The following is an 11,163-nucleotide window of genomic DNA, read 5'->3' on the forward strand; positions in this document are numbered from 1 at the left end:
GCAAAAATGTAATAATATAGGAATAAAAAATATCAAAAAGTTGTTCATTTGTCAAAACCAATTAAAGCAAATTACTATATTCTGCTGACATTTTTGTCAGTGAACTACTAACTTTTTCCAAGCTTGTCGTTGTTAAGATGATAGCTACGGTGGGTAGTTATGTTACTTCCGGTAGCGATGTTAGCTTTACTAGCAACCTCCAACAGTGGATCATACACGTGACTTAGATTGGTAGATCCACTGTTAGAATCTGCTATCAAGACTAACATCGCTACCGGAAGTGACATAACTTCCAGCCAGTCATCAGCTGCTGGATCATCAGAACAACGATCATCACAACCACGACAACAACAACAACGTGCTTCCTGGTTCACTAATGAAACTGACAGCAAGAAAATAGTAAAGTTTCGTCACTTGGTTTTGACAAATGAAGAACTCTCATTCATTAATTACCAAAGCTGATGAATTTGTTTCAATAAAGAAATATGTTCGAATAATTATCACAAAAAGACGTCCGGGCCATACAAAAGAACAGGGATACCCAATGTAAAGAAATGACAAGCAAACACCCCCTCTCTGCATACTTGCATTTACGCATATTTCCGAAGAATCCTGAATGTCCTCTGTATGTCGGGGTTAATACCGAACACGTCCCGGAACATGTTAACACTCATACGACATGTACGACTCATATCTCATATATAGATGGGGTACAGAGTATGAGCTCCTTTTTGGACGTTTTACCGAGGACTTACGTTTTGATGACGCATGTTTAGGTCCTCTTTGTACACGAAGTCCTCGTTGTATCCGTGTGTTGTTCAGTTGGAGTTCTCTGAACTAATGCGCCACACACACCGTTTCACGAACAAACAAACAAGTATTCGTTCTCTTCCCGGATTTTCTTCTCGTTTCTCTATCTTCTGTGTAGATTCTTATGTTGTCAGGAATTGGTCCCAAAGAACACCTGAATGATGTTGGGATTGACTGTGTTGCTGATCTTCCTGTTGGAAAGAACTTACAGGTGAGGAATTTACCATGTTAACAGGATAGTCAATTGATTTCCGATTAGATCCCTGATGGCATTGGATGGTGTTATCATTTCTTTATTGCGCAGTTCATCAATGCGCACATATACATTGCGCATGACGCAACCTGAACATTGCTAAAGATATGCCTATCGATAATACGTCATCAGACGTCAAATCGCAAAGTAATATAAACTCTGATTTGTTACAGAACAGGGTATATCACGGACAATTTTATAATCAGAAATTACTGTCTTCTTTAACTTAAAGCAGTTTGGCGTAAAACGATTTCATTATTAGTCATATATCATCGATACAAGAAAATTTATTTCGTGTCATTCGGAGATTTTGGTTAAAAGTTGCATCAAATTTTCTTCCGCAAGTCATTTTTCGCTTGGCCCAGTTCTACTCATTCATAAATGCGCAACCAGATGTCAATTCCAGTACAAGACATCGTATAGATTTTGAAATTTGTATAATTTGTAATGAATTTTATGCATTATACATTGTGATAATCCTTTTTTGTTGTTGTTTTGTTTTCTGCATATTATCAGTGCATGTAATTAATAGACTTACTATAAATTGTACCTGTAATTAAATACAAGCAATAATTTCAGTTCAGTTCAGTGCGCAACACACGTAGGTACAAAAAAAATGTTATATAGAGTAAAAATTTTAGAATGAATTAGTATTAATGTTCAAATACCTAATAATGTACGAATGAGATAACAATATTACACTACAAAATAATACTATAATTTTGTGTGTGAGATGTGGATGTAGATGTAGATGTAGATTCATACATGCTGATGATAAACAATTTCTATAATACAGGCCATTTTGTTACTAGACATTAATTGATAAATTAATCTTCAATTAATTGGTTGAAATTGATATATCCTGATATGTTAAAATCAATATATTGCTGGATTATCACAAATCCGTATTTTTTTAAATTAATATTTTCTCATTTTGGTAGGACCATGTGGCTCTACAAGTCAAGGTGTCGGTTAAAGAAGGAACTGAAGTCAACACAGGTGCACATGTGAGTAGAGCAAACAAACAAGCTATTAAACGATGTTGAATTTAGATAAACAAATATATCACTAAATGTTATAATCTTATATACTAGTATACAGTATACCGTTTCTATAATTCAGTATCCATTGCTCCCAAGATCAGCGAGTGTCAAAACATTTCATATAACTAGTCTTAATACTAATTATGGCGTGTCCGTCCGTCCTCTGTCCGCGCGCTATCGCGTTCGCGTGGCTCACTAACGCGTGCTCGCGGTGCGTATCGCGTGCTCGCGGTGCGCTATCGCGTAGTGCGCGGTGCGCTATCGCGTAGTGCGCGGAGTACTGACGGGCGCAGTGCAAGCATCGGAAAGCATTGCAGTGTGGTTAATCGTGCAGGTGCATCTCATCGGATCAATAGGCCTATTTTCAACATATTTCAATACGGCCTATTAGGCCTACAGCAGAACATGACTATTTCCGGGGTGCAATATTTTTTTCCGTTGTTAACATTTGAATAGGAGAAACGTATACCCTAACCCTAACCTATTACCCGTTATATTCGGCCTGATTGCGTTCACATTTATACCGATTGATGTTATTACTTTAGCATGTTTTGTAACGTCCTACATCCAGATACTAATTTAGGGGTATTGGGTTCCTCATAATGTGGTAGCAGGACAGGGCTTGGAAGAGGCGAACAATCGAGAGACGTATATACCATAGTACAGCGTGTCCCAAAAGTAACTTAACATTGTGAATTGGCCATATCTCAAATATTCCCTACTTCATACCAAAATGGAGAACATATTCACATAGATTGATCTTTTAGAATTATACCAAAAACAGCATTATTGATGACCCATTGACCTTACTGTGCAACTGTATATACGTGTGTATCAAACCCACAAAAGCAAGCTCATGTGTTCTTTGTTCAAGAATGATGTGCTTCCCTGAACAATAGAGTTGGTTCACTCACTGCACACGCTACATTTAGGTATGAACATTCATGGATTACATGGCTTGACAAGCGTGACTGCTGTTTTAGATTATAATTAGGATATATTGACAATATTAAACTTTACTTTAAAACAGTTGAAATTTCCTATAGATCAACGGATTCAGTTCGTATGGTTCTTTGCCGAGACAAAGTCGGACAAACTCACTGAAGCAATGTTTAAGGAATATTTTAATGTAAATTAAGCACTACCCAACCGAAATACAATCCAGCAACTAGTATATTATAATTTTCACCCTGTAACAGTGACGTCAATGCGTCTTTCATTGGGCGCAGTTTCAAATCGCTAGCGTTCGCTCACAGCGCTGGCATACACACGCACGCGCTTAAATACGCCGCATAGATGCCCGCACAAAATAGCTGCGTGAACGCGTTGACGTCATTGCCACATCAGGGTGGAAAATGGTATAGATAACAGAATGACAGAATGTCAGAATAAGATGACAGAATGTGTTTTTTTATTGAAAATATGTTGTGTCGAGAAAGTTACCCTGTTCGGATTAAGATCATATATTGCTTATATTTTAATTCAGTTTGCTACAGGGACTAATGGTTGTGAAGGAGTTGCGTTTTTTAAATCAGGGTTGGAGGAGGTGAGTGCGTTCAGTAATTTCACTTTTTTGTTTGTTTTTGTTTGTTTGTTTTTTATTTACATTCACTGCAAAAAGTTTTTTTTTTGCCCAACGTTATGGAAATATGTATCCTTACCAACTGATGGGCAAATCCCAACCACTCAACGTTGTTACCTTCATTTCATCCAACTGTTCAGCAATCATGTATTGTATTTCCCAATGTTTGAGCTTTGATCGATGTCATAAATTCAAAATTTTAATAACAAATTAATGAAAGACGTCACCCAACAATCATTTTCAGTGCACCATATGAAATAAGATCATATAGAAATATTGATAAAATAGGAAATTATAGGTCTTAATATTAATATTATTATTTTGTGAATTGTACGGTCAAATTCAGTAAAATAAAGATGATTTTAGTCGATCGAATTTTAATTCATAAAATGTCACAGTTGTTGCCAAAACGTTTCCTTATAAAGTGCTACAAATGTTGTATTGTGATTCTAAAGGGTATTTAAGATTCACAAGAGAGCACTGAAACATTTTTTTTTCAGGTTAAGGTAATGATGATTTTCCCATTATTTTTCGACAGCCGGATGGTGACGCACCAGATATGCAAATCCATTTCCTCAGCGAGTTCTATCCATTTGGGCCCGATGCCCTTGACTTTAACATGTACAAGGATCCTAAGTAAGATAAACCATGTTGAATGGGCTATTCCAGTTGAAATCCACACTACCCCTTTGGAAGATTTTAGAAATATCTTCCACGGGGGGAGTAATTTTTTCAAATGTAATTTTTCAGAGTAATCATTTTGAAACCCACACTCCCCCTGTATTATGGCTTTACATATATCTTCCACAACTGGAGTGAGTATTTCACATGAAAGTTACCCAATTGTCTATTCTATTCAAAAATAATACTCCCTCTGTGACAGACTTTAGCTAAATCTTCCACAGGGGTAGTGTGGATTTTAAATGGAATAGCTTTGAGCAATTACTGAACCAGAACACCCTACAATTCACCCAAAGTCAGATACTTGGAACAGGCATTGTGTGCTACTGAAGCGAACAAATGGCAAAGACGAAATCTGACATCTAAAATGGAAAATGCATGATTGGGGTGATGGGTGATTGTTTTATGAAATTTATTATAAATTAGACATGATAAAATAGACGTTTATATTTTGTTGATCGGTCGGTGGTGCAGTTAAATAAGATATTTTGTACAAAAAATCACTGAATATGCTTTTGACAAGAACCTATCGTGTAAAATTATTTAAGAGTTTGAACATTTTTAGTTTTATGACTGAGATTTAGTGTACTAGTATATCTAAAGATTTTTGTTCTCTTTTAGAGCAATCTGGATTATGAACAAAATCGTTCGTAGCACTACATCAGCCTACGCAAATAACCGTTACAGCTTCCCGAGTTTCCCTTTATGTAATCACCTTGAAATACTAGCTCGGCGCCGCTATACGTTGACGTTATAAATGTTTTTTTCTTTCTCTCTCCAAAATTTATTCCGTTTCTTTTTGGGTTTTTTTCCATCCTGTTTCAGGTTCTTCCCGTTCATAAGTTATGACACAACCAGGGAAGAACGCATGCGCAAAGTAGGGTTTACATTTTTCAATACTTTGTTGCATCCAAAGAGCGTTGGATCCGTCAAACTGAGAAGTAACGATCCATTGGATCCACCGATCATAGATCCAAACTACTTGGAAAACCCATATGACGTCAAGGCACTCATACAGGTTGGTAAATTATGTTTTAACTTACAATTATATTTTTAAAATTGTATTTTAATTAAATTCTTTAAAAGTGTACAAGTGATCTGATAGCTTTCTACCATGGGTGAAGACTTCTAATAATGATCCAACCAAATATACCAGCAAAACATTTTACATCATATTTCTGACTATCAAAATCGAAATATACGATTTCGTTTAATTTTCGTTTAATCATGTTTTTGTAATAGGGAATCCGCCTTGGTAAGAAAGTCACGGAAACTAAGGCTATGGCACCATTTGAGTAAGTAACTATTTATTACGAGTACAGCCTGTCTCAAAGTGAAAAGCGCCCTCTTTGGCAATTAGAAAATACCGTTGTGGCACGATGCTTACATCAACGTCAAGGGCGTAGCCTTAGCTCTCAAAAGCCGTTTGTTCTGTTCAATTTCCCTAATTTAAATTACTTAACAAATGCAATTAATTTATTTAGATGTAAGATGAACTGTTTCAAGATGCCAGATAGTACGTATGATGAGTGGTCCGATGAGAATCTTGAGGACGTTGTCCGCCACTATGCCTGGACGCTATTCCACCCCTCGGGTACATGTAAGATGGGAGCTGCCGAAGACAAGACCGCAGTGGTGGATCCTCAGCTTAGGTTAATATTTTGCAATACTTTTTATCAAGTTCATAATAATACGTAATCCGTGGAGACGATGATGGAGTACATATCCAGATACCTTTTTTTTAGAACTTAGTCTAATATAATAAACTGCTCTTAAAACCTAAAAGGGCATTGAGCAAATTAAAAAATTTACTGGAAGCAGCAGTTTATACTCAATTTGAACACGTCACTTGTTGCTCTGCGATCTCGTTGAAAAAAAGTTAAAACCTTTGAATGGTAAAGGGTCAAAAGATTTCAAAGGTTGTAGTTGCCCACATGCGAAGGATCCTGCATAATTCTCTGGATGGGTATCTAATACGTTATTCTCTTCATTGTGTGCCGTTTTCATAAAATAAGAAAAACTGATCTCAGTGGGGAACAATAATCACTTACATCAAGCACAACATAATTCATCAGAGAGAAACGCGGACTTTTAAGGAGCACCCAGGTGTAATTCTCGGACGGCCACTACAGGGATGGTCATCAACGTTTCCTATATCTTCATACCTGTCTCCATCTCTCTACGATTGGTTAAGTCCCAACTCGACGGACTGTCCCAGTCCCAATGATCCGTCCTCTTTGACGTTTGCTTAATTCCACCATCGAAACCCGAGATTCACTGCTTCTTGAATGTTCACATTTATTTCTGCAAGGGATGGTTACTGTAGTACTTGATGCGAATCCATATTGATTCCCTATTGACATTGATTACATTTGCTTTTTGTCGATTTATTAACCATGCGGCAATATCATGAAAATCCTTGATTTGACTGAAAAAGGTGCGCGCGATAAAGCAAGTACCTCATTGGATACATTTCCAGAAATCTATACAGGGTCCTTTGTATAGGGGCTATTGCAACTGTTCAAAACCGACCCTTTACTACACGCAGTGGCGGCGCCATGGAGGGAGGTGCATGGCGGGGTCAGAACTCTTGCCCCCCAAAAAAAAAACCCGCCCCACCCGGTTTCCCCCAGTTAAAAACTCAAAATTACGAAAATGTCCACTTTTTGCAAATTTGTTGATTTTGACCCCATGAATTTCACTTTCCCAGAATAAACTAATTATATATGATTAAAAACAATTAGTAGAATTGTTTAGCTGTAAGGTCATGTGTCTTTTAGATGGTAAATAGAGTCAAAATCACAGTCTTTGCAGAAGCAGTGTTATGCAAATTATACACTAAAAATCAATCCCATAGAGTTCGTGTGTACCACATACTCCACCTTCACATTCCCCACCTCCACATCCCCCACCTCCGTACTCTGCATATTCTGAATTCTGTGAAGCACAGTGTCAGTATTATAAGGCTAAAGAAATACTTTTTACAGGGCTGAAAGTACATTATATTTAGCTATAAAATGAAAAAAAAAGCTTGGCAATACCTTCTTGCTAGGCAGAGATATCATCAATTAAGTTGATTCACATTTGGAAAAGCGTAACATCTCCACCTTTTTTGGGTGGCGAGTTCAAGACACATGACCTTTAAAACAATGACTTTCTTCCTTATCTTTCTTTAATGTCATCTCTATTATCATCATCTTCTTCTTCTCCGTTCCTCTTTGTTTACTAGGGTTCTCGGCATCCAAGGTCTGCGAGTTGTGGACGCTTCCATTATGCCAAATGTTACATCCGGAAACACGAATGCGCCAACAATAATGATTGGGGAAAAAGGTGCTGATCTCATCAAGAATGGTCGTCAGTAATAATAATACCTTTACTGCTGGCGTAGGTACTGGCGTTTCCATAAACTGAAATCTTCTTTGATTAATTTGAAGGATATATAATTCAAATATTATCTGAATGTCTATTGGGACCAGACGATGTTTGAAGGACATTGTTCGTACAAATTGGTGTGCCAGATGTGCTCTCAGGTCCAACAAAAATTACCGTGCAAATGTGGTTGACTATTTAGGGTCTGTGCTACGACAAGAAATTACGCAACGCTCAGGATTTACTAGCGGAAGGTTACTAGCGCAGTCAAGTGCAAATATAATTAGTGTTGACTGAGTCAGTAACATGACTTTGTATTGTAAACTTCATCATTATCATTGGTACAGTGACCAGTGGTGACACCATCTCTGTAAAGCTACTAATATTGTCCACCAGCATTATACCATAGACCTAAATGGTCTATGATTATACCAATCATTCCTCAAATTTGACCTCAAATTTTGAAATATTCAAGGGTCATTATTATGCAGACATATTGGGCTAGAACTGGTGCGATGGGGAACGGTGTCAATTTTATTTGGAATTGTATAGCGTAAGTTCAATAACCCTCATTAAACCACCTAGCTTCAAATATGACCTCAAGTTGTGGAGTATGAGGCTTTTGCTGGTGACGTCACTATAGTGTATCACAATTTTATCATGGAATACTAGACGATCTAATGGGTCGCTAAAAACGTAAAAGTTGACTTTCTTTAGGAAATGGCACATGATTTTAAACATAGCGCTCTGTGACAGTCCCAGTAAACACAACATGTTCTCAAAAATAATTTTTATTCAACACGTACGTACTTTTAATAACATTTAAATGCCTGGTTCTATAAAGATAATAATAATAATAATAATAATTTAATCTTATATAGCGCGTTACAAACAAATCTCAATGCGCTTTACAAAGCATACATAAAAGCATAAACACAGGGCAACAATATATAAATATACAGCATTAAGATACGAACTAACATTCTATAATTAATAAAGAAATAAGTTGATGTATATTGCACAGTTACGTCAGAGGCGAGCAAAGGAGGACAGTAGCATGTGAAATATACAACAAAAACATGCAAATCAAAGCCAAAAGAACACAAGGTGCATATTTCACAAGGAGCAAAACAAAAAAAAGGCACACGCAGAAGCAGCAAAATGAAAATGTGAAATAGGCACAAGTGCAAGAGGCAAGGAATTGGAAAACATACAATGCATATTGCACAGAAATGGAGTGCTTTAAAGCACAAAAGAACAAAACAACAAACGTGGAATACGCATAGTAGGCTTTGACAGAGGAAATTCATAAATTTAACCTATACAAAAAACAACAAAATCAACTGAATCGATAAAATTAATTACTTGCATGCAAAATTTACATAGTAAAAACTGGTTTTCATATCGCTTTACAAAAACAAACATAAGAGCATAAACACATGGCAGCAATGTCTAATATACATAATCAAATATAAACCAGCTTCATAAAAATGACTGAGGTAAAAAAAAGTTTATGTATATTGCACAGTTATAAAGATGTGTGAAAGTCCACATCAGTGGCGAAAAAAAAGGACAGATTAACATGTGAAATATACAGCAATGAAAATACAAAACAAATATTTAGGTCCATGCCGCACAGTGTGTCGCATGTGATCTTTAATGGATCACAAAGTGAGCAAAAAACATAACGACATACATTGCAGCACAGGATTGCACAAAATTATTCTAAGCAGAAATTACACACTGTTTTTTTTTTCTTCTTTTGATTAATACAACAAAATGGCAAACAAAATAATTGACAACATTAATACACAATAAATACTGTTCATATACAAAGTCAATGATATTGTTGTGACAAATTCAAATGATAGAAGATCAGATAACAGCGATAATAATGAGAGCCCTGGACTGAGGGGAGAGGTTCCAGAACTTCACCCTGCAGTCAATATATTTCATGCAACAAAAAATATGAGCAAATATTTTCACCGCGAAGATGGTATGGCAACCTGCGAAATAACAAACAAAATGAATACGTTTTTAAAACGTCATTGTAAAATGTCGAGTCTTGATTTCATCCCTAAGTATGGTTTGCATCACATTTTCAAAAATGATATTTAAACCTTGTTGTAAAATTTTGGTATTTGCTGGAGTGCAGGTTGGTCCAAAAACGACTTTACCCAATCTCAAAGGTTTATTCCTCAAAGTTTAAAAGTCTGTTTCAAACTGTTGTTGCATATTTTGAAAGACCAGTTCTCTAAGAGAATTGGTGAAAATATGAATGAAAAAGAATTCAAATAAAAGAAGTGGCGCCAGCTTTACGTCAAATAGTCAACATTAAGTTTGTCCACACGTAAGTCTATGGAATGTGTGGGATTTGACATCGGTGCCATTCTTCGAACTTTGCATGAATCAAAATCATGAAAATTGATTCTCACAAACCCATCTTGAAAGAATCAAGAGAACCAGCTTATCTGCTTTTGGTATAGGGATGAATTTAAGAGAATTTTGATTATCAAAAGCATTGCACAGTCCCTTAGTGTTTCCGTTTTGGGTGGCCAAAAATCTTGCCTCCCCAATTTTACCCGCCCTAGGGCTCATAATTATTGCACAGCCCCTAACAGTCATATCAGTTTGACCCTTATTTGGTAATTTAATTGGTTACAATTTTTAATGTTTAAGTGACAAAAGTTTAAATTATAAGAGATATTAATAGTCAGATAATAGTAACATTGAACAGATTAACACTGGCTTTGGGGTTAAAGGTGAAACATGAATTCTCCTCAGTGCATGCACAGTTATCTTTGTTTTATTCCAGTCATTGTGTGAATTGCTTTCAAGGTTCATGTACAGGCGTCAAAACAGAAACATAAAATAAACATCGTATAATGTGAAAATTTTAACTCTTATTGAACAATTTTAAATAAGAACAAATTAAAACATAAAATTATGAAAAGGTTTGACTACAAAAATGATTCTCTTATAATGCATATACGCACAGTTTCCACCTCGATACACCCGAGCACACAGAAATTTCCAAGCACAGCAAGTCTAGTCTCTACGCAGTATGGGGTTATACTACACGGTTGAGTACATAGCATCATAAGAGCTGTGTGAGATCTAGTGGAAAATAGGCTTCTGTGATTGGTTTTTGTCAAAACCTCAAGTGTACCCTTCATCCATTTTTTTAAATATCAAATGAAAGCTAACACTTCCCCTAAAGCACTTTTCTCATTAGCTCAACAGATAATGCAATTCAATGTTTATATAGCAAGGCGAATGTGGTAAATCTGTTGACAACGACCTATCCTAGCACAATTTTTGACCAAAAGTTAGGTTTTAAAAGTCAAAAACTTAAGGGGTAGGGTATGAACGTTTGGACAGTATTTATTGTGGGACATTAGAGCACATCAGACATATCGAATTGC

The 11,163-nt window shown here is 36.3% G+C and overlaps 1 protein-coding gene across 1 annotated transcript; it reads left to right on the forward strand.

The window, feature by feature from the left end:
* Positions 1–785: 785 nt before the first annotated feature.
* Positions 786–8,202, forward strand: LOC140166240 (alcohol dehydrogenase [acceptor]-like). Its single transcript, XM_072189643.1, has 8 exons — positions 786–1,021; positions 2,005–2,070; positions 3,593–3,652; positions 4,227–4,324; positions 5,195–5,387; positions 5,612–5,664; positions 5,854–6,021; positions 7,599–8,202. Exons 1-8 carry the CDS (start codon positions 935–937, stop codon positions 7,729–7,731), a joined length of 858 nt encoding a protein of 285 aa, XP_072045744.1. The 5' UTR covers positions 786–934; the 3' UTR covers positions 7,732–8,202.
* Positions 8,203–11,163: the final 2,961 nt, after the last annotated feature.

Source organism: Amphiura filiformis, chromosome 12 (assembly GCF_039555335.1).
Source record: "Amphiura filiformis chromosome 12, Afil_fr2py, whole genome shotgun sequence".
Taxonomy (NCBI): Eukaryota; Metazoa; Echinodermata; class Ophiuroidea; order Amphilepidida; family Amphiuridae; genus Amphiura; species Amphiura filiformis.